The 24719-nt window shown below is 43.9% G+C and overlaps 1 protein-coding gene across 1 annotated transcript in view; it reads left to right on the top strand.

Annotated features, from left to right (window-relative positions):
- Positions 1-627: 627 nt before the first annotated feature.
- Positions 628-24719, top strand: part of COL22A1 (collagen type XXII alpha 1 chain) — a 215783-nt gene continuing 191691 nt past the window's right edge. Inside the window, exons 1-2 of the mRNA XM_086609339.1 lie at positions 628-718; positions 6716-7282. Of these exons, the coding sequence (XP_086465465.1) occupies positions 628-718; positions 6716-7282 (658 nt within the window). The remainder of the gene's footprint in view (positions 719-6715; positions 7283-24719) is intronic.

Raw genomic sequence — 24719 nt, 5'->3', positions numbered from 1 at the left:
GAGCTGAAAGATGTGTTTTGAAGCTTGAAAGATGTGTTTTGAAGCTGCTGAGTTTAATCCTATAGAGAAGGACCGATAGCAACAAGTACATGTATGACAACAGCCACATATTTTTAGCGTTTGTCATTTCTGAGGCTCAAGAACTGAAAGCAGCAATGGGCGAAACGGCAACCGGTTGTGTGTGATTTGCTGCGGTTTGTATCTCGGCTCTGCGTTGTGTATCTCCTAATGATGAATGCGTGGGAGGGCCAGGTCAGGAATGGTTTCCACTCCAGTGCATTGATTGTGTAGTTGGCAGTGGGCTCAATTAAAGTATAATAATCTGGTAATCTCTCTCCTTTTTCCATTCAGGCTGCTGCACACTGAATAGAGCCAGTGAAAGGCTATAGCTTTTGAAAAGTAGGTGAACTCCTGCCTCTTTGTCTGAGCAGTTTGTGTCTAGTCAAGTAAAATGACGGACAGAAGAGACAACTCCCCAAAACGTTGCTCCCATGACTTGCATCATTACTTCTGTTTGTGTTTCTATGAGACAACACTTGCTCTTTATTTTCCTTTCTAGGCTACGGATTGGATTTCTAGCGAGCTTCTCACCACAGAGGAAAGACAAGCTGATGTGAGAAAGGAGATATGTCCGTTACGGGAAGATGCCGTGTGCCCCATCTCCTGGTTCTTCTCACGTTCATGGTCAGCAGGGAGAGAATTGTGGCACAAAGAGCAGGTACGTGCCGTTCGGCTTACTGCCTCCTGCTGAGTAGCCACTGGGGCTTTTACGTGGCTGAGAAGCTACTGTTGCTAGGTGGAAAAAAAAATAAAATTAAAGCCAGATATTTACTGCTGAAAAGACATAAAATAGACCATAGGGATGAAGATAGCTCAGGGATCAAGGTTATGATTTATCTAGGGTCTCTGGTTCTGCTACAGGCTTGAAAAAGTTAGCTCAGCTGCCCAGAGCAAGTGGAGCAGTACACAGTTTGCTCTGGATATGCTTCACCTGCCTTGCACTAGCATGGAGATCATGTCCTCCATTACCTTCAGCAGGTTTCACATTAGACCTGGTGAATCTTTTGTCTGGCTAGGATTTTCCTAGTGAACTAAATAGGGCCAAGTCACCGTTCATACGCTCTCCTGGTTTATAAGGTCCAGTTGCTAGCATGGTCCCTGGCATAGCTTTTGGCCTTTGCTGATGAGCGCTCTCCCCCAGATGGCACTGAACACGTTAGAGGATGGCGCATCTGAGGGACTGTTCCTATAAGCGGTCTTGACAAGGACACGTTTGTTGGGAGGTAGTAGGAAGAATTGAGTTAATCTGGATGTGAATGATACTGTACCTCAGGGACAGAAAATGGTTATAGACCCATGCAGTTTATTGGTATAAAAGCCCAAAGGTACTTTGAGATGAAGACTTTCTGTCTCTTTTTCTAGGAAAGATGCTATTCTGTAACTTTGGGTAATTTCCATGAAAGAGAAGGACTTTTTAGACCTTCTCTCAGTATAAGGAATAGCTCCTTTACAGTTTTGTTATGTGATCTATATAAGACTTTTTGGATAAAGTTTAACAGGAATAAGTACTTAGTAACGAAACGAAGTGAAATCTCATGGCTTTTTTTTCTGCCTGTGGATCAGTCACAGGAAGGATATGGTGGTACCATTTACATGTTCATTCTGTGATTAAATAATTTTGGGCTTATGGCTTGTTTGTGAACTATTTTTAATGGCAATAATGCAAAACAGTTGACTCAGTCTCTGAGTGGATGAACACAACTCCTGGAATTATAGTTCCAGAGAGTATTCCTGTAATTATAAACCTGAAAGTTCACTTTCTATGAATTATCTCCCATATTCCCTTAGCATGAACTGTTTCTGCCACTAAATATTATTATTATTATAGCATTCTTGGAAAACAATCAATTTTGTCCAGCGTGGACATTACTGTGCTAAAAATGCAGATTAATATTTACTAAATGCTTTTCTGCAGCATTTCATCTGACTGCCATCAGGTCTGTAAGCAAAGAATCACAGACTCTACGAAAATGATCTAGAAAGACCATCTTTTTCTTCCATGCAATACTGCTGGAATAGGCATCACTTTTTAAACCCTAACACTCCCCTTGTTTTAAGGCTCATTGCCCTTTAACACAGACAGGATTAATTCTGTCTGTTCTGTTTGTTTTTAAATTGCAGTCGTCTCACCTGCTGAGAGTCGTTAAAATAAGCAACAGGAAAGTCTGTACCTTCTGGGTTTTATACTCAAACCTTTATATTCTCTAGTTAGTCCCACTTAATTAGTATTCTTTCAGACAGAATAGATTAATATAACAATGATTTTTTTTGAGGGGGGTAAATGGAGATTTCTTGCTTACCCTTTACTGTTATATTATTTATATTCTGCAAAATCAAGCAGAACTACAATTGGCAGCCTAGCCAATATACAACACAGATGTAATATAACTTACATCCCATAATATAAAATGATACATGCTGTCATCTCCACACTCTGATTAGCTTTGAGAGAGCCTCTGTGTGTATCCAGCCAGGCCTATGGCTGCTCTGTGGTTAAAGACAAGCATTCCATCACTGACAATATGCCGTCACAGAACATGGTCCCACGTGGACAGTTTGTTTCCAACGTGATCCCATGTGGATGGGTTGTTCCCAATGTCATCCCAATGCCATAACCAGGTGAAGGGAGGTGATTCTGCCTCTTTATTCTGCTCTTGTGAGACCCCACTTGCAGTACTGTGTTCAGCTCTGGGGCCCCCAACACAAGGAGGACATGTGGAGCTGTTGGAGCATGTTGTCCTGGTTCAGCCCAGCCGGCGGCTCAGCCACCGCTCAGCCGCTCACGGCTCCCCTCGGTGAGGGGGAGAGGAGAGAAATGGAACAGAAGGGCTGAGGGTGAGACAGTAACAGAGGGAGCACCCACTGACCGTGGCCCCGGGCAGAACAGACTCAGCTCAGGGACAAATCAATTCAATTTATTGACAGTTACTTGAGAGGACAACAAGAAACAAAACCAGATCTTAAAACCAACACCTCCCCCTCCTGCCTTTCCCTTCTTCCCACTTCTCCCTCCTCCCCAGCAGTGCAGGGGGATGGGGAATGGGGCTGCAGGTCAGTTCGCCACACGTTGTTACTGCTGCTCCTTTCCCAAAGGAGGAGGACTCCTGACACTCTTTTCCCTGCTCCAGTGGATCCCCTCCTCACAGGGCAGTCTGCAGACTTCTCCACCATGAGTCCTTCCTGCAGGATGCGATCCTGACCCATCGGATCGCTCCGGTGCGGGCTGTTACCACAGTCACGGATCTGAGGGAGCTGCTGCCCGCTCCACCATGGGTCTTTCCATGGACTTCAGACGCGTCTCTCCTTCATTGTGCATCCCTTTCCCCACGCCCTCCCTCAGGCTCAGCCATCCCCGCTCCAGCGCGGGCTCTCCCCAGGCTGCGGTGGGTCTGTGCCCCACAGCCTGCCATGGCTGCGGGGGCCGCAGCCCCTCCCCGCGGGCTGAGGGCGATCCCCGCTCCGGCACCTCCTCCCGCCCCACCGCACTGACCGCGGGCCGTGGGGCCGTTGCTCTCAGATCCCTCGGCCCAGCGGCACCAGCACGGGGCGCTTCCGTGCCATCTCCAGCTGGTGCCGCCGGCCGGGGGTGGGGAGGGGCAGCTCCTGCTCCCCCCTCTCCTCCCCACAGGGCTGGAGCACCATTGGGCTCCTTTGTCCCGACTGAAATCGGGCATTGGCAGAGGTGCTGATTAAACCCAGCACACAGGTCCAGAGGAGAGCCATGAAGATGATCCGAGGACTGGAGCACCTCTGCTATGAAGACAGGATGAGAGAGTTGGGGCTGTTCAGCCTGGAGAAGACAAGGCTCCATGGAGACCTTCCAGCAGCCTTCCAGTACCTAAAGGGGGTTTACAAGAAAGCTGGAGAGGGACTTTTGACAAGAGTGTGTAGTGATAGGACTTGAAACTGAAAGAGGGTGGATTTAGATTAGATCTAAGGAAGAAATTCTTCACTCAGAGGGTGGTGAGGCACTGGAACAGGTTGCCCAGAGAAGTTGTGACTGCCCCATCCCTGGAAGCATTCAAGGCCAGGTTGGATGAGGCTTTGGGCAGCCTGGTGCAGTGGAGGTGTCCCTGCCCATGGCAGGGGGGTTGGAACTAGATGATCTTTGAGGTCGCTTCCAACCCAAGCGATTCCATGATTCTTCAGTGTAGACACTGAAGGAACAGCAGTACACAGGGAAAGTTTACAGAAAGTAAAGAACAACTACAAAAGTTAACACAGCAACAGATGACGCTCATTTTTCGGTGTTGCCTGCAACACGACGTGTGTACCTTCAGCCACTCTCACAGCCATCACGCAATACCATGAGACTGACCCACAACGTTATAAGGCCTATTATCTGGAGGTAAATCCTCTTCATGTGACTGAGCTACCCACACTCTCCTTTCCAGTGCAGTCAGCTGTCCTGGGATTCCTGTCCTCTTCAGGTCGTGTGCACAGCCTCAGGATGATCAAAAGCAGCAGAGCTAAATTATGAACTGTAAGGTCAAATTTGGGTGTGGGAGAAGACTTCGTGACCTTTCTGTAGGCTCAAATGCTGGAACTTAACAAGGAAATAAGGCAACATCATCATTCCCTCTATCTTTGGGTCGCATGATTCATATTTCTGTTCACTGAGCTGGCTGTCAAGCAAGTGCTTGACTGGATGAATGGCATATGGTACCTTCATACTCTTTGGTCTGTTACTAGGGAAAAAATCCTAGTCCTCAATTAACATACACATTGGATGTAGTTACATCAGTGCTTTAGGTCTGGTGAGGAGCGCAGCAAAGACAGACTACCTCCTAACGGATGGTGAGCCAGGAGCTGAGGATCTCCCTGGGCTGGCAGGGAGTAGTCCAGGGGATAGAAACCAGGCTCAGTGAACAATCTAGATTCCCAGAAAAGCTCATAGTGATGAAGCAGGTCCAAGATCAAGCCAGGAACATGAGTCAGAAAGTTGTCGTCTGGATCAGATCTAAAGACAGCAGCCAGTGTCAGACATTCTCCAGGCAAGTCCACAGAGGTAAGGCAGGTCCGAGGTCTTAGTCACTGATGGACATTTAGTTGCTGGGACCTAGCTGGAACTAGTCTCATGTGAAATGATGCGATGACATGTGTTGACAGTAGGAATGTCATTTTTTAATGTACGGAGAGCTAAACTATCCTTGGTGGGTGTACCCTGAAGTTATGTATTCTCACAGATACTCTCAGATTTTTTGACTGTAGGAGGTAGGTTGGTCAGTCCATGTCAGAGCCCAGAGGAGATTATTAACTTGGTCATAGTGGGAACAGTTGGGGGAATCAGAGACCTGCAGTGAGACAGGAGTCAACAGAACAGATCTGCTCTCAGTGGGTGTGGGTAGATATGGACTACCAGCTCAGGCCCTGGTAAAGCAGCAGGATTTAAAGGCGATTGCCAACAGTTCAGGGGACAGATGGAAGGTCTCCAGCTCAGTGAGATGTAGAAAAGCCCTGTTACTCTGACAGAAATAAAGTGGCACAGGCACTGGTATGGGCCACCTCTCTGCCTTGTATCTTGTTACATGTGCTTTGTTCTCCACATAATTGGTCAAATTAGCTTTTTAACGTTGGTTCAACCAAGCAGTTGCACTTTGTGGGAGGACATGAGACAAGAGCTACTGGAGAAATAATGGTTGGTGGTTGTGATCATAGACAAATTGACTTTATAGAGCAGATTTCAATTTGGAAATTCATAATTTGTTAGGGATTATGGTCTATAATAGTGAATTAAATAAACATATGTATACGTGTACATTTTTTCCAGTTGGGGCATTATGTTGATAAATCTTTGGCATCTGTGGGACGTTTACGAACCTCCTGCCTCTTGGCTTGCATATATTCAGAAACAGCTGGCAAACATCTGGCAGATCTACTTTCTTGGCAAGTGGCTGACAAATATATGACCAGTCTGGCTTTGTAGGGCAAGCAAGCTGCAATTAAAATACATTTGCCTTTAGGATTACACAGGCCTCAGATTACAAATATCATGGCTGGAGGAAAAAGGGTGGTTGTGGGGATAAGTGAACTTTTCCTTTTGAAAGGAACTGCCCTGCGTTGTCAAGGAAGCCATCCTAGTATTCAGTGAGTCATCTTTTAGTCAATAGTCAATGGCAGAGGGCTTCAAAATCAAAATAATCTAGTTACAAACTTTCTTCACCGACATATCATGCTGAGCCAAAGAACTGCTTCTAGCGAAGCATAAATAAATCATGACGTTAATGCAAGAGGGAATATGAAAGCTTCACTACTCATGGTTGGGATTGGCATAGGGAAGGTCAGGGCAGGTGTCTTGATCTGCTGAGATCATTTCAGAGCATTGCCTGAGCAAAGGCACTGCAGTGAAGTTTGAGAAAAATAGCTTCATACGCATGCAGATGGTGTAGGCAAAAGATTGAGCAGAGGCAGTTAGTAGTGCAGGAAGAGAAAGGGTTTGCGTTTCAGAACAAAGTGTGTGCTGACCTACAGTAGATGTACTGAATCAGATGAGGTGAATCACAAGGAAGAAAGGCTGAGAATCTGCTCTTTCTCTACAGGGAGAGGGTTTGCTACCTCCAAACTGCTCACTAGGGAGCCATGCCTAGGAAATATTTGGTGTGTCTAGTACTTTTCTTTCATCTTCCCTTAGTGATATTTTCTGCTACTCTTGCAGGTTGCAAGACTGTTCACTATGACCTTGTCTTCATCCTGGATGCTTCCTCCAGCGTCGGAAAAGAAGATTTTGAGAAAGTTCGGCAGTGGGTGTCAAATTTGGTGGAAACTTTTGAGATCGGCCCGGACAAAACCCGTGTAGGTGTGGTGCGATATAGTGATCGTCCAACCACAGAGTTTGACCTGGGAAAGTACAAAACCCGTGAGGAAATCAAAGAGGCTGCACGAAAAATTAAGTATTATGGAGGTAATACCAACACTGGTGATGCTCTCAGGTATATCAACACCTACAGTTTTTCCAGAGAAGCTGGTGGCAGACTTAGCGATCGAACCATTAAAAAAGTGGCCATCCTTTTGACTGATGGAAGGAGCCAGGATTATGTCTTGGATGCAGCCACTGCAGCCCATCAGGCTGGGATTAGGATCTTTGCTGTGGGTGTTGGTGAAGCCTTAAAAGAGGAACTGGATGAGATTGCTTCAGAGCCCAAGACTGCTCACGTGTTTCATGTTTCCGATTACAATGCCATCGATAAAATTCGGGGGAAGCTGAGAAGACGTCTCTGTGAAAGTAAGTTGAGCTCCTAGTTTTTCTACACAATTAACATTATAATAGGTTCAATTAGCAGATAGACATGAAAAGCTATGATTGTTTTCTTTCTTGCTTATAATTCTGTGCTGATAGTTCTTTATTTTAGTGTCTTCCACTCTGTTCCACTCTGTAAGAAGTCATTTTACTACCTGGAGCGTGATGAAATGATCACTTCTGGGTTCTTCTGCCCAAGTCAATATTAACTATAGGTCAGCTTCCAGTGGTCAAACAGAGAGCAAAATGGGGATTCCCTTTTGGTTCTGATATAGTTCAATTACTTCATAATATTTTGGACTACTGAACATGAAGGGTGACATCTCATTTATACCCAGATTTTTGTTTGGTTTGTATAGGAACTGGTTTTTTCCTCCGGTTATTTTCTGGCATTGTACTGTGAAGAGAGTGCTGTGGATGCTGCTGAGAATGATCCTTTTTAGGGAGCAAAAGAATACCTGTGCTTTTCTGCCTTTCACCATCCCAACTCTACTGACGACTGGTATTCACTAGTACTCTGGCTATCAACCATGTAAACCCTGGTGATGTTTTGAATGACTTTTAATGGGGAATGGTGTGTGAAATTCACACTGAAAAAAACAAACTTTGAATTTCCAGCCCCTTGGTGAAAAGGGCTGTGGTGGTGTTATAGCTGATATCTCCCAGCACTTTAATGGGAACAGCCCTTTCTCCTTCCACCACAGATAAATCACTCTCTTGTTCTTAGTGACTACACAAAAGCTGCCTGGTTTTGCTGCTTTTCGCAGTGTGTGTTGTGGTTACTCTGAGTTCTTCGGGTCAAAATCATGAGACACTGCTCTGGTTCTTGGGTCTGAACTTGAAAGGCAACAGCTTGTGTGATGCTGTAAGATGTTGCAGTGTTACAATAACCAGGGAAGATGTGTTACTGTCAGGTGACAATAAATTGCCTGAAAAAAAGCAGGTCTTTGTAGCTGGTGTTGTGAAGCTCTTTTATTGCTGTCTGTGACCTCCATTTGCAAGAAAAAACGTGTGAACATAAATGCTCTGGGCTTATGTGTGCTTCTTAAAGAGTCACTAGCACGAGCAGGCATAAACCAGTTGATGTTGCTCAGCAATATCAAGGTGTGATTGCATTTTTGCAGCCTGAGTAAGGCCGTGAAGATGATCAGAGGGCTGGAGCTCCTCTGCTATGAAGACAGGCTGAGAGAGTTGGGACTGTTCAGCCTAGAGAAGAGAAGGGTCCATGGTGGTCTTATAGCAGCTTTCCAGTACCTAAAGGGGGCCTACAGGAAAGCTGGAGAGGGACTTTTGACAAGGGTGTGTAGTGATAGGACAAGGGGCAATGGCTTTAAACTGAAAGAAGGGAGATTTAGATTAGATATATGGAAGAAATTTTCCACTCAAAGGGAGGTGAGGCAGTGGACCAGGTTGCCCAGAGAAGTTGTAGATACCCCAACCCTGGAAGTGTTCAAGGCCAGGCTGAATGAGGCTTTGGGCAACCTGGTGTAGTGGAGGGTTTCCCTGTCCATGGCAGGGGGGTTGGAACTAGATGATCTTTGAGGTCCCTTCCAACCCTAACTATTCCATGATTCTATGATTCTATGATTCTATATTGACTGTAAGCTATGCAGACAAGGATCTTGGTCTTTTTCCCGGAAAATCATGTAATCATACACACAACTGGGGTGTAATAAAGAAGGGTAAACCCTCTGGTGGGCACACTCAACTGACTCAAACAACTTCCTACTGCAGCTGCTGAACTCCCAAAATGCGATTTTCCTTTGAAATTCTATTACTTTCCTCTTCTAAAGCGAGTGTTTTCAGTACTTTGTACCTGGGTTGCTGTTTGTCACCTTCTCAAAAAACCCTTTATCTGTATGTCAGAGTATAGTGCTGCCTGTGGCTTTCTGAGCCCATAGTATGTCCACACGTGTGTGCATACCACTTCTCATTAGATTGCAAAGGTTTACTGGGAGCATCCTTCATCCTGAGTGTGATAGCAGTCACTCTCCAAGGTGTCTGCTTCCACCTGCACTAGATACAAGGAACTTTTAAAGGGAGAACAGGCTTGTAGTGAGTTAACCTTGGCTGGACATCAGGTGCCCACTAAGCTGCTCTGTCACTTCCCCTCTTCAACTGGACAGAGGAGAGAAAATGTGATGAAAGGCTCGTGGGTTGATGTAAGGACAGGGAGATCACTCAGCAGTTACCACCACAGGCAAAACTGACTCAACTTGGGGAAATTAATTTATTACTAATCAAAACAGAGTAGAGTAATGAGAAATAAACCCAAATCTTAAAACACTTTCCCCCACCCCTCCCTTCTTACCAGCTCAACTTCACTCCCCATTTCTCTATCTTTTGCCCCTGAGCAGCACAGGGGGATGAGGAATAGGAGTTGCGGTCAGTTTGTCACACGTTGTTTCTGCTGCTCCTTCCTTCTCTGGGAGAGGACTCCTGACACACTTCCCCTGCTCCATCATGGGGTCCCTCCCATGGGAGACAGCCCTCCATGAACTTCTCCAACATGAGTCCTTCCCATGGGTTGCAGTTCTTCATGAACTGCTCCAGCGTGGGTTGCTTCCATGGAGTGCAGTCGTTCAGGAACAGACTGCTCCAGCATGGGTTCCCCATAGGGTCACAAGTCCTGTCAGCAAACCTGCTCCAGAGTGGGCTCCTCTTTCCATTGCTCCACAGGTCCTGCCAGGAGCCTTCTCCAGTGAGGGCTCTCCATGGGTCACAGCCTCCTTCGGGCATCCACCTGCTCTGACATGGGGTCCTCCACTGGCTGCAGGTGGATTTCTACTCCACCATGGACCTCTATGGGCTGCAGAGGGACAGCCTGCCTCACCCATGGTCCTCACCATGGACTACAGTGGAATCTCTGCTCTGGTGCCTGGAGCACCTCCTCCCGCTCCTTCTTCACTGACCTTGGTGTCTGCAGAGCTGTTTCTCTCACATACCCTGACTCCTCTCTTCATGCTGCTGTTGCACAGCAGTTTTTTGCCCTTCTTAAATATGTTCTCACAGAGGTGCTACTACTGTCGCTGCTGGGCTCAGCCCTGGCCAGCAGCGGATCCATCTTAGAGCCGGCTGGCATTGGCTCTATCAGACATGGGGGCAGCTTCTGACTTCTTCTGACAGAAGCCACCCCCATAGCCTCTCTGCTACCAAGACCTTGCCATGCAAACCCAGTACAAGGCTGCTAAACAGATTGGTTTCAGCGTAAGGACAAAGGTAATCAGACTACCACCAATGAACGTTAATAAGGAAGGGAGCAGAGAGGAGGGAATTAGATGAAAAAACAGTGAGTGGATGATGTGCATATATTGAGGATCACTCAGGCAGAGATGTAAGGACGTTAACAGTCACAAGGGGAATTGAGTATCCAGGTACATGGCACACAGTGCATGCAGGTGGATTTGAAGAAGTGGGTGCAGGATGGAAAGAGGGGCTTTCAACTAAGGCAGCAAACACAGGTGCAATGGACCAATTTCCACAGCAACAACAGTTATAGAAGAAAAGTCTGCCATAGCTGGTCCTGGGTGGTGGTCTTCTGATTCAAGGACTCTGGTGAGATGCTGTAACATCCCTAGATCCTTCATTCCAGCCTTGATGAGAGACACCTGCCTCACCATGGTCTTCACATGTTCCACTGTACATTAGTCTTTTTTGCTTGGAAGGCTGTTATATATCTTACCCTAAGTCTTTTCTTCCTAGGCTAAAGGCAGGGAAGCTGATCTTTGGCAGAATCAGTCTTGTCATACTTTGTTATGTAATTCATTGGTTTGCTTGCAGAACGTTTTTAATAGGGATGATATTTAGATCACATCTAACAAACAAGAGAATCTTGCTGTCACCGAAGCTGCCCGTTAAAACACAGGGTGAGACAGTGAGAGCACCATCATCAGAAGTATTAATGTAGAGGTCAGGTAACTGGACTTTGTTATCTGAGTATGTGAGGTGGAACTGTTTTGGGGGGTGAGAGAGGGCCGGTGGTTAACAGGACAAATGTTTTCTTGTCTGCGTGCCACTTTTAAATTTCACGTTAATACAGTAGGAACAGGAAAGGAGTTCACTGTAAGGGCTATGCCTTACACATATTTAGAATTTAAAACTTTTAATAGCTGTTGCAGTTAACTTGCTGTGGTTTCAATGACAGCGCTGCATAAAACAGGAACGTACAAACCACTGGGTGGGTGGAGGACGTGACGAGGGCACATGCCGAGCTGCTCTGTAGTTGTGCACATTCTAAGACAAAAGCACATATTGCCACCGCCAAGATAGGATTTTAATAGAAATAATCCTTCGTGAGCTCCTGGGAGGCACAGGAACCGAAGAGTGGAAATGGTAGTGAGAAAGTTTTTTTGTTGGACTGACCGGTGATGAGTCTTCCAGTCCTTGTTCTGCTGTAGCACCGAAACGCAAAGAGTTGTGCCGTGTTGCAAATACCAGATTTCACGTCAGCAGCTGTTCAGAATCGCTTGGCTCGGGTCTCACAGGACATCTGTCCTAGACTCAGTCATTCCATCTTGCTATATTTGACTGAATTTATTGCTCAGAACACGTCATTAATAGGGTTTTAACTCTCATTTGATCTTGTGGAAGAAAGCATAGCAGAATCGAAAAATAACATGTCTGCTCAGTGGGATGTTGTGGCAGTGGGAGATATTTTTGCCAAACATCTCCATTACATTCTGGACTATAGTTAGCAGGCAAAAATGGGTAATGCTTTCGCAGGAAAGCAGGAGAGACGCATTCTGCTAAAAATTCCAGAGATGTTACGTGCTTCCTAAATAAGGTTTCTGCTTATATGTTGTAAAGATAACGACAGGCAGCTATGGAATATTTAAAAATATGCTAACATCTGCTTCTGGTAGGTAAATGGTAGGTTTATGCTTGTCAAAGAGAGTTTATTGCTCTGATTTCAACCCAGATTTAATTTAAAGCTGGGTTTGATAAGTTAGTGCATGTACAAAGTTGTCAGCCTAGCCTGAAACTGGTAGCACTGGAGTTTAACACTATCATCTGACATTTAAGTCTTAATGGGGGAGACATTGCAATGGTGACCTGAAACACCTGTATCTGCTTAGAGGTAATTTTTTTCTTAAAAACACCAATTGCAGTGCTTTGGATGCTGTAATGTTCAAATATCAAGTTTATCCTGTTACCATTAAGCCAGGCAGGTGATAAGATACAGTTTGAAAAGCTGAGCAAAAACATTCTCCAATAACATTCTCACTCTTTACTGGCTCCATAAAGCAGAAGCCTGTGACTTGGCACCCTCGGAGTACGTGGCGTGTATGTGCGAGTGCTCAGCCTCTGCTCTACTGCAAAAGTCAGATTTCACAGCTTGAAAATAAATTTGGCTTTAAAGGTACAGTCTCTGCTAAGACTTGGATGTGTTTTTTTTTTCTACAGCTAGTAACAGGAGAAACACAAGCAGATGTTTTCTAAGGAAACACTACAGAAGTATTGCTCTCGGCATTGGTCTGTGTCCAGTAGTGACTTTCATGTATAATGCAGCCCTTTCTACAACCAGTTTTCAGTTGTCTATGAGCTGGATGAGCTCCTAGTCCTGATAAGTTCCTCTGCAAATGCGTGGAAGACCAAAGGACTGTGTCATCATAGAATCATAGAATGCTTAGAGTTGGAAGGGACCTCAAAGAGCATCTAGTTTCAATCTCCCTGCCATGGGCAGGGAAACCCTCCACTACACCAGGTTGCCCAAAGCCTCATCCAACCTTGCCTTGAACACTTCCAGGGATGGGGCATCTATGACTTCTCTGGGCAACCTGTTCCACTGCCTCACCAAATGATGAATATGAATTCATCACATGAATCTCAAATGCTTTGCAAACACAAGGAGACAAAGCTGGAATGTTTCAATGGCTGGTTGATACCGATGGTTTGTCATTGATTTCAGCTGACATAGTGAGGCCTGTGATAAAATATCAAAACAAGTCATACGTTCAGATGATTCATAATATTTGTTTTTCTATTTGTACATGTCTTTGTTGACTTTGGGTTGTGTATGCAGGGCATAAAATACAAGTCTCATGCTACCACCGTTCTGTTCCTGATGCAAAAGGGCTTCCAGCTTTCAGGGCAACACCATGCACACTGTTCAAAATAACAGTCTAAAAGCTTCAGAGATGTTTTTTTTGAAGTCAACTTTGCTCAGGTTCGTGGTATGTTCACAGAAGAACAGCAAGCTGTTTCTTCTTGGCCTTCAATGTTAAAAATCTCGTACACAGAGACCATGACAAAGTGTAGGCATCTGAATTGCCATATCTTGATTCACAGTTCCTAAGAGACTTATCAATACAGTCAAATCTCACAAGTATTGAAATATCTGAACACATCAGCACCTAATAGCATTTGTCTAACTGTTGACCTACATTTTATACCTCCTGTTGAGCTCTGAGATTTCACTGTAAAAGCATTCAGTTCTAGATAACTTTGTATTAGACATTATGGAATAGGAAAGGAGATGGAACTCAACAAGCTGGCAGGAATGAGAATCCTAAAGTATTTTAATGAACCCAGTTGTGGTAGTAGTTTTAATTGGTTTAGTTTGTTGAGCAGAATTTGTGGACGTGGGAGTTTGTAGACTGGTTTTGCTTTCAGATTTGGAGTATGACTTTAGTTGAGTTCTTCAAAAGATCAGCTTAACAGTAGTTCCAAGTCTTGTTTGGTCTTGCAAGAGCTCTTTTTCCTTGTTGTGATGGCTTGTAGAGACTTCTTACAAATGTGAACACAGCTTCTTGTCATCTGGCAGAACTTGGTGCATGCCAGAAGTGCAACTCTATGTTTATTTGGAAAAATATGTGACATGCACCTCCATGTTGAATACAGAGAAGGTTGAGGCGTCTGGAGTAAACTGGTGTATAACAGACCGAATAAATTCTGATTAGCACAAAATGTCCCATGAAGATAATCTAAATCTTGCACTTCTAACTAATGTATACATCACACCTGCCACAGGCAGCATTGTTGGTGGGATATACCACACTGGGCTGCCTAACAGTATGTCCAGGCTAAGTGCAGCTACTAGCATGCGCGATTCAGATTATCGCTTGAACATCTAGTCAATGCCAGATGGTTTGGGAAGTCTGTTAAAAGCTCAGCAGATGACTGCTGCTTTTTTAAAAGCTGCAGCTAGGCAGTGACCCAGCTGGTATCACCTCTGATATCTCCTGTTGCTTCTTGATGCTCTTCTGACCCAGCTGGTATCACGTCTGATATCTCCTATTGCTTCTCGACGATCTTCTGACCCGGCTGGTACCACCTCTGTTATCTCCTTTGTTGCTTCTTGATGCTCTTCTCCCTCAGCTGCAGTGGTGGCTTTCTCAAACTCTGTGACATCTCCAACTTCTAGCAATCTCTCATGAGACAGATGACAGGATCGCACATCCTTTCATCACCACGTTTGCTGGCTAACTGTGGTTTCCTGCGAAGGCATAAAAGGCTTGTGACAGAAATTCCACCTGGTTTATCTTTCATTTGAAATAGAAGGAAAAAAATCACTTTTCATGGATGATATGCTGAGAGGAGACCAAATACTTGATGGGCTTAGAAGTGACAACATTGTGCAACTTTCTTTTGCCATTGGGTGGTTGAAGGACAGCCTGGTATCTTGGGTTATGGCTCCAGGAAGCACAGCAAAGATTTTTTTTTGTTTTCAAATCAAACACCTAAAATTCTCAGATCTGATTTTCCACTTGGTCCAGTCATCACCAGTTTAGAGCAAGACGGTTCCAGAGCTGGTGTCTGGGCAGGCAGAAATCCTTGAGCTCAGGGAGTGAGCAGCAGCTCCTGGTTGCTTCACAGTTCCTCCACAGATCATGTAGAACTGACTGTTTTCCCGACTCACAACTACAGTTCTGTTCTGCCACTGTGCAACCTTCGTATCATTTAAATAACTTCTTATTTCACTTGAGACTCTGAAATGAATAGGTTTATTCTGAGATTAGCAACAGCGGTGTTTTATGACAAGTTAAAGCCAGCCCCACTGCTAAAAAAGAAAGTCTTGTTCTTTGGAACTTCCTTCTCCCATCTGTTAGCACAGGCATTTATGTGGCCCTACTATGAACTATGGCAGGGGACCAGTAGATGATCTTGTTTTCTTTCTCAGATTAGTTTTTACTCAGATTTGGTTCACTGTGGGTGTTTACTGTCCCAGGGGAGGAACTGGCATGAAGTGAGAACACATAACTAGGGGCAGAAGACCTGCATTGCATGCTTTGGTACAGTACCTGTTCATATCAGCTTGATGAACATTAGCAAAGGACTCTAGAAAGCTGAGGAAAAGCCACCCATGGCAAGAGGGTTGGAACTAGATGATCTTTAAGGTCCCTTCCAACCCAAACTGTTCTATGATTCTATGTGCTTCCACCATAAACGTGATCCTGTGCTCTGCTATCTTCTGGTTTGTGCGTGCGTGAAGTGGGTTGCTAGGCAGGTTCTTCCCATTCAAACTCCACTTCTAGGCTTCAGTACAGCTTGCTTTCCTCGAATAAACCACCTGTTTAATAAAAATATCCCACTGCAGACAGATGTCTCCATGATTCTCTTCCATTTTCCTTAAATAGGCTTTTCGGTATGTGTAATTATTGCTGCTTTACTACTGACTTAGCTTCTGATTGTGTTGGGGGAGCTCTCCCTTCTCGGACATGCACTGTGTCTGGCTGGAAGCATCTTCCTGGGATTCACTGGTAGGTGGGATAAGCAAACTGACCATTGCCTTCACTTAGATCCAGACTGTCAGTCCCTCCAGGCAGCACTTTGATGTGTCTGTGATCCTGCACCTGGGTACCTTCTCTCCCCCAGGACGGATGTTAGCTCTGTTACAGTTTTTGAAAGTGATTTATCGATTTATTTTCTTTCCCTTGTACGTTGGAAAAAGGGATGTCGTAGACATGGCCTTCAGGTGAGAGGGAAATTGAGCCTTGCAGCAGCTGTGGCCTGATTTCTCCTCTTTGCTGAGGGAGCAAAGGTACGAATCCAACAGTCATCCAAAAACATAGTTTTAGAAATAACTCAGTGGCAGAAAACTGAGTTATTTCTACTCTCCTTTGATAACAGCTAAGAAAAGGAGTCTGTTCCAAACCTGTATCTTCATACTGACCACTAGGAACCTTAATAAGGGACTCTGAAGGTAGAAGTATAATAAAAGGAGATCGATTAAGCCTTTTGCATTTGCCTTTCTTATCTCTAGTTTCTTTCTTTAGCAGTTAGATATCAATAGTAGCATCATAAAACATAGACAGTCACTTTTCATAAAGCACTGAATCTCTAGACTGCCAAAAATGTTTTGTCTGAAATCACAGAATCTAGCTGAATGGTAACATCTCCCCTAGCTTGTAAATAGTTTTACTTGCATCTCAGACAAGAAATCTCTGTGAACAATGTTTGATGTAGAGTAAAACTAATTGTAAAGTCAGAGAGAAGATTAGACTCATGACAAATAAAACTAAGTCCCAGACATTAGAAAGAAACATGGAGACAATCAGGAAAAGTATGGGTCTCAGTGGCAGGAGAAATGATGTCTTATGAAAAAGTAATGTGCCGTTTAGAGAACAAAAAGAGGAAAAATATGGTGAATATGGGAGCCATTTCTAAATAGTGTAGGAATGAAAGAGAGATACAGAAATAGGAACAGGCAAGAAGCTGGAACATATTGTCATGTGCTGAAAGTTATTAGTAGCTTGTTTTTCAACGCTGCCTGCAGCCCTCCTTGATTTTCAGGAACTGTGGGTGCTCAGCGCTTTCAAAATTAGGCTGTGGAGCCCCATTCTTGACCAGCTGCAATCTGCCTGCTCTGGTAGAGTCCAAATGATGGGGCAAAAGAGAGGCCTCATCCTTGGGGCAGAACTGTCTATCTTGGTGTTTGCTTTCTGATGGGCTGTTAAGGCATGCTCAGTAGAAGGAATAGCTTCTGAAGCTGGGCAGATGCTCAGCAGGGGACTAGGGCAAGACACACAAAAACCTCTGAGGTCTCGGGTTTAGTTACAGGCTTTTCTGTTCAAGCAAAATGGAGAGATGAGGAGAAAACCCTTGCCATGTGTCCTTCACAAAACTAAAAGATCTTTAAACCTCAGCAGGTCCTGTGCAGTCAGGGCTTTCTTCCTCCTTAATTAGCAGCCCCTAAACTGACCTCAAACTGAAGGGACATGGCTTATTTAATGTCCTAAGCCTGCCCTTTTTGCTTTATGTGGTTATTGCCATAAAAATCTATTGGTATCTTTCAGCACAGGCTATAAATAGAGCTAGTCCAAAACCTGCTCTGGTTAGGTGCCCCTGTAAATTAAAGATTTCCTCTGCTCTCCCTTGGTTTGGGGACACACTTGTGTTTAGGAAAGGGAAAGCCAAGTCTGGAAAGATGCGATAGAGATTTATCCCCAGTTCTGCTGATGGAGCTGGTAGAATTTACTGCAAATGATAGAAAAGTGTTAATGTTTGTCAGAACATGCAGAACCCCATGCATTGCATTACAAGTCCCATCACAGCATATTATACTTTTCCTGAAATCCAGTGGATTTCCTGAACCCCGCAGCTTCTTATGAAACTAGTGTTTCTGTAAACCTCATTTAGCAATGGTGAGCTGCATCCCTCAGGCCTGGTGGTTTTTGGGGTTTTTTTTGGCTCCTGGCTTTATATGTTCAAGCTTCAAAGTCTTGTGATGAATAACTGCAGTGAGAGCTGCAGAATTAATATGACACATGATGAGGGGGTCTGGAGGTACCACGGGGGTGCTGGGTCTCACAGGAGGGACACAGCCATTGCTTGTCACAGGCTGCCTGTGACACCTGGGCACAAAAACACACAAAAAAGCACAGAAACCCTGGCCTGGGCACATGACCACTTTCTTATCAAATAGCTTCGCTGGAAAATTCATGACCTTTTGCAGTATTGAATCAAGGTCTTCGCGTGCCCTGAAAGTTAAACTGATTTTGGAAACAATTTCACAGGCAGAAGCGAACTGTAAATACAAACCCGTGCTCAGACCTAGATAAGCTGTCACATCAACGCTTGAAACAAAATGAGCAGGACCACCTATTTTTTAGGTCTGAGATGAATCCCTTGCTTCCAGTGCTGTGTCTTGCTGAGCTGTTCTTTAGAACCCCGTGTTGTTTATCCCTGTGCCCAGGACAGAAGCAAAGCTTGTAATTTAAATTTCTGAGGGTTTGTTTTGAAGCTGTAGGTAGATTTCCGGTACATGTAAACCTTGCAAAAGAGATCTTCATGTCATTACTGGAGTTCGAACTCAAACGACATAACCATTTCCTTTGTCATCCTTCGGTAATATGAACCGGTGCATCCTTTCTTCTGTGGAAGTTTGTAAAGGTTATCAGCCCTTTCTGCCACTGGATTTCAACTTCTCATTTTGTTTTCAAATGAATTGAGCCAACAGGCAAAATTGAGTTGTAATGTACCGCTCTGCTGAGAATATTTCTTTCTCAGTGGTGGAACTGCAGCATGGTTTAGCTGGTGGGCTATTTTTGTTAGTAAATTGTAGGGTTTGTGTTTCAATCCCATCAAGCTCCCTACAAGTTACACCCAAAGACCACGTTCCTTTTCAAATCAGTAATCTTGTTTATAATGTGAAACAAAAGCAGTGGGAGCATTTGGAACACCTAGGAGAACTGCTTTTTGATAAAGTAGCAATTAGGTTCTTTAAAATGCAAATAAGAGATGCTAACTGGCTCTGCTGTATTCATGTAGTTACCAATGAAGAAGAACAGTTCAGAGCTTTGCATAAAAAGCCTTTTGGCATGATCTCCAAACCATGGGAACTACGAGTACTACTGCTAATGCTGACCAGAATTAAGGAGGGTATCTTTCAGGGAAGGTAGCTCCATTGGATACTATGGGTTTTGTCACTTGCTGTCCTAAACTTCAACAGCAGCCTTGTGTGATGTCAGGTTTCGAAACTCTGTTGCTTTCATTACAGCTTAGTAGTCAACATTTAGTGTCAGTTTGGCTAAAACTTGATCTGTACTCTAGGAAATTAAGAAATTTATATACAAAATATATATGCGTGTGCATGTGTAAGACATTTATTTTTATATATGCATATGTATATACTGTGTGTGTGTATATATATATTTATATATATATAAATATGTAGCTACTGGAGTGGGTCCAGAGGAGGGCCACGAAGATGATCCGAGGGCTGGAGCACCTCTGCTATGAAGACAGGCTGAGAGAGGTGGGGCTGTTCAGCCTGGAGAAGAGAAGGCTCCAGGGTGATCTTATAGCAGCCTTCCAGTACCTAAAGGGGGCCTACAGGAAAGCTGGAGAGGGACTTTTTACAAGGGTGTGTAGTGATAGGACAAGGGGCAATGGATTTAAACTGAAAGAGGGGAGATTTAGATTAGATATAAGGAAGAAATTTTTCACTCTGAGGATGGTGAGGCACTGGAACAGGTTGCCCAGAGAAGTTGTGGCTGCCCCATCCCTGGAAGTGTTCAAGGCCAGGTTGGATGAGGCTTTGGGCAACCTGGTGTAGTGGAGGGTTTCCCTGACAATGGCAGGGGGATTGGAACTAGATGATCTTTGAGGTCCTTTCCAACCCAAACCATTCCATGATTCTATGATTCTATATATAAACTCTGGAAGATAAAGCTGTTTCCTTTCAGTCTGAAGGATCAGTCTTTTTTTTTTTTTTTTTTTTTTTTGCAGTGAGGTAAGATAAAAAGCCATAACATGTGAAAGCCCTAGTGAAGATGAAACACAGGACATTTTTACTGCAGTGTAACTACACATGATCAACCCAATCCACCACCTCTGGGCAAGACTTCATTTAGCTACACTGCAGTAGAAATCACTATGCTGTGTTCCCCCAGGGTTTTATAGCAAGATGGATAGCATATATTAACTATCTACTGTAAAAACCTCTCAGTTTTGACAGTGAAGACATAATATCTCTGTGAGAAGCTGCAATACTAATATGACACAAGTAGGATGGTGCAGCAGAATTTTAGTCGCTAGTGCTAACGCTTTCTGGCAAATGACTCTAATAGCTTGGGGGTGTTTCTGAGTTTAAAACAGATACTGGGTCAGAACTGAGATCCATAAATTGAATTAAACAATTTTGTATCTTTATATTCAAGTATCTTCATCGAGATTCGTAACATCTAACTGCAGTGGCCTGAAAGTCATTTGTCTAGACTCTTTCGATAGTTGGTGGAAAGGAATAGACACCTCCAGAGAGTGATTCATCCTTTTCGAAGAAGACTGTCCAAGACAGGTGGCATGATTCAACCTCTGAGTGTCTATCTCTTTTCATTAACTTTTGAGAGATCTTGGATAACTCGCTTGCACCGGGTTCCTCACTTTGACACACAAAAGCACAAGTGTTGAATCTTTCTGTGCCGCATTCTGGGAATACAACAACATTTGGTTCCTTATGAAAGTAAATCAGTCTGTTGGGATTTATATCACTGATGCGTATGGAGGCCAGTGCAGTTGCAAGCTCAGGTGCGTCTTTCATTTCTCATCCAGCTATCTGACACTGCAGTATTTGTGCAGTCACAGGAGACAACTGTGGCCAAGTATTGCCGTGTGTTGTGGGTCAGGCATTGTGCTGCTAAATTGTACTTCATCCCTAAGGGACTATTCCTGTGAGCAGAATGGTTTCCTCTCCCTTGGGCTTCTTCCTAAAAGTTGTGATAAATTGGCCCTTGAAGTAAAGTGTGTTGTGATGCTACCTGCTGCAATCTGTTGACTCGTTATAGCAAGGAGATAATGATTAAAAAACAGCTAATGGCTGAAATACAATTAAGAGTAATGGAGAAGGAGACAGCTTTTTTAATTAATGTTGTTGAAAGACACCTTTGCTGCAAATAGCCTTTTTTTGTTGTTAATTGAAGCATGAAGGTTGCATTCTGAGACCGGCCCACAAATCCACTCTTGCTTAATGATCTTTCTGGTTTTAACTGTAGTAAAGTCAGACCCCAACCAAGCTTTACTCTACTGGAATCAAAATGGGAAGGATGCCAGCTCAGACCAGTTCACGTGTTAGCCAACTCTGTGTTACTACTGGTCCATACTGATGGTCCTCTCATATAGACGAGCTAAGAATTCACATCTAGGACCTGGTGAAAAAACCCAGTGGAAGAACTGCTGGTGCATCTTGTGGGTTTGAGGCTATGAATGGGACTGGAAAGCTGGAAAATTACTTTGAACCAGCAAAATTCCTATGTATGGATTTAGGTAATTAAAGAAATCATTATTCAGGTTTTTGATGAATTCACTGCAGGTAGTGATAGGACAAGGTGCAATGGACTTAAACTGAAAGAGGGCAGATTTGGACTAGAAATTAGGAAGAAATTATTCACTCTGAGGGTGGTGAGGCACTGGAACAGGTTGCCCGGAGAAGTTGTGGCTGCCCCATCCCTGGAAGTGTTCAAGGCCAAGTTGGATGAGACTCTGAGCAGCCTGGTGTAGTGGAATGTGCCCCTGCCCATGGCAGGAGGGTTGGAACTGGATGATCTTTAAAGTCCCTTCCAACCCAAACCATGCTATGGTTGTGTGATTCTAAGTGTCCATGTGAATGGTTGCTCTGCAGTAGTCTCTGCTCTGCTGGTAGACAGCATGGCTTGTTTTGAATATTTTGACTCTTGTACATAAGCATGGGACACATAATAAAGATCCTGATGGAGAGAGGATGAGCTTGGGGCCGGCAATCCCAGGCGACTGAAATGATCCACACAGGCCTTTGAGTTTCAGATTCCTTAAACCCAATCTCAGTGCTCTCTGGTGCAACACACTACACATCTCCACAGAGGTAAAAAGGTCTGGTTGGCACTTTGGAAAGGTCACTTAGGCGTCTAGACTAAGAACACTGGATAGCCATTTTTTTCCAGTTCCTGACATTGTATTTCCCCATATATTTTGGCAGTGTCCAGCCCCAGCAGTCCTGTTGGAGCGCAAACACTGGGCATCATGCTCCTGCCCTAGTCCAACTTACCAACAGCCTGCGGTCATGACTCTCCTTCCACAGAAATTACTCTCCTGCTATACTTGTGGCCCTGCTACTTCAGAGCTCACTGCTTTAATGGAAAAGCTAACAGAGTATAAAGCCACATGGAATTCATCGTTACCTTAGCTATAACACACAGGCCATGAGACTTACTTGAACTGTGAGTAGATAACATCTCATGAAAAAAGGCAAAATGTCCGAGAAAATTTGCTGTGTTAGTTACAAATCAATATGTTTAGAGAGATATCTGCTAACTTTTCCTCCAAGCTATCAGGGCTCTGTGCTGGAAGAGTGCGAGTCAGGCGTGTTGACTTTTCACAGAGCGATTTAAGGACTAGTGTAAAATTTGCAGAGCTACAAATCTTTCGAAAATTCAACATCATTTCCTCTAGCTGTTCCTATTTCTATTAGCAAGCATAGCAGCTGATGCTTGTCCTGTTTACCTATCTGATAAACTGTCCTTTGAGTCTGTAGAGGCCTTGATAATACCCTGAGGAATTAATTTTCTTGGGCTAATATTAGATTTATAATGTATTTATCACCAGCTGAATATTTACATTCTCACAACTTCATACGCTGTGAGACACTGAGCTTTCACCCAATGTAAGATGATACGCAGGAATATCTTTAATTTATGCCTGGTTCAGATTCAAAGATTTTTATCATCTATAATTAGCAGTTTATCCAGTGGGTGGGATATTTTTTTTCATTGTAAATCCTTTGGCATATTATTATTTAGTTAAAAATAGTGTCCTGGGTACTTGCTGACAGCAGAAGGATACAGCATAGGACCGCTAAACAAATGGAATTATTGGATGGGTTGCTACACCCTGCCACCACATTCAGCTCTATAAAACAAGTTTGAGTTGATTACATTTCTCAAGTAATTTGGAGGTGGATATATTTATTTGTTTTAGAGCAAGGGGCCTGTAATAAAGAAAAGTGTCTGCTTGTTTCTTTGATTTTCATGGGTGTGTGCCTTCATCATAGAATTTTACGCCCTGCTGAAATTTCCAAACCCATCTCTTGGTCTCACAGGGCCAAGAAAGTTTTTCTTTGTTTAGATTCTGCTGCAGATTGTTTCCTTTTTTTAGTTCTTCTAACATTAATGGTCTTTGTTTAAATTATAATTAAAGTAGTAAGTTTTATTTCGAGTCTCTCATCTGGAGCATGGAGTAGTTTCACTCATCGTGTTTATGCTCAGTAGCATCTCACTGCTAATTATTTTCCATTAGCTAGAAGTGTAGCGAGAAAATAATTGTTTAATTAAGCAAACATCTGAGATAGTATTAAACTCTGATTTGCCACAACTTTGCACAACTATTTATATTAATTCTTAGTTACTTCCAGTGGATCCAACAGTTTTCTCAGGCTCACACAGCAGGGCAGTAAAAGACCTCAGAAAAAAACTTTAGTTGACCTGATTTACGCGTGGTGCAGCTCCCTTCACTATGGGAAACTCTGAAGATTTGTGTAAGAAGTTTGGTGCACTCAAGCAGAAAGACGATGTGTGTTGGGACTTAGAGATCCTGGTGTCGGATCCAGGAGCTTCAGTCCTAAAATAAGTCTTACTATCAGGGAAGATATTTGAAACACATGTAGAAATTCTTCCTAGGAGATTGTTCCTCACTCCTGGCTATATGGGGAGGTATTAGGTATGGAGGGGTTTACGTCCCTGCATCTTCCTAGTGTGCTCAGCAGTCCAGCACTCGAGGTGGACCTGGCCTGTCTCTGTAGGTTTCTGGATGGTGTTTCTGCTCACATCTCTTCTTTTGATTGACAGGTGTCGCCAGTGTTGCGCCAGAACAATGCTATGTTGGTGCAGTTCAGGAATGGTGCAGGAGCTCTGGAGGCTGTAATTATGCAAGGCTGGCCCTTTCATCTTCTGTTCTTTTCTTTTTCTTCTCAATAATTGTCTTCCCTTCACCACAAAACGTACAGGAGAAAAACAGCTTTTCAGGAAAAGTGTTTTTTACCCGTAACGCTGTGCTGCAGTGGAACAAGCAGGAGACATGCCAAGAAGAGCAGACAAATCAATGCCAATAAGTCCGTAGTCACAGAGGTTGGTTTGTCTGTGGTTTTGCTCCCCCACCCACACTTTGTTATAGCACAAGCTTCCAAGTAACCTGCTGTCACCAGAAAGCAATGGAACTGGGTGCACCAAGGGCACTCACCCCTCCATCTGCTTAGCCCAGGGAGCCTCTGCCTGTGGCTGAAGGTTCCAAACTGAGCAGGAGATTAAACATTGATCAAATCACTGGTGGGGGACTCCACATCTCCCATGGACTTGAGCATCCTGCGCAATCCTAGCTTGAAATTAGTCTCTTTTGGAGTACAGGCTCTATCCAGCATCCTTTCTGTTCTCTTCTGCACTCGATTCTTTTTATAGCACCCACTATTTTTTTTTTTTTATGTATATACATGCTTATATATATATAACTGGATGTGAAT

Source organism: Tauraco erythrolophus, chromosome 3, assembly GCF_009769465.1.
Source record: "Tauraco erythrolophus isolate bTauEry1 chromosome 3, bTauEry1.pri, whole genome shotgun sequence".
In the NCBI taxonomy this organism is placed as follows: domain Eukaryota; kingdom Metazoa; phylum Chordata; class Aves; order Musophagiformes; family Musophagidae; genus Tauraco; species Tauraco erythrolophus.
The sequence above is the reverse complement of the archived record's forward strand: the minus strand, read 5'-3'. Positions and strand labels throughout refer to the sequence as shown.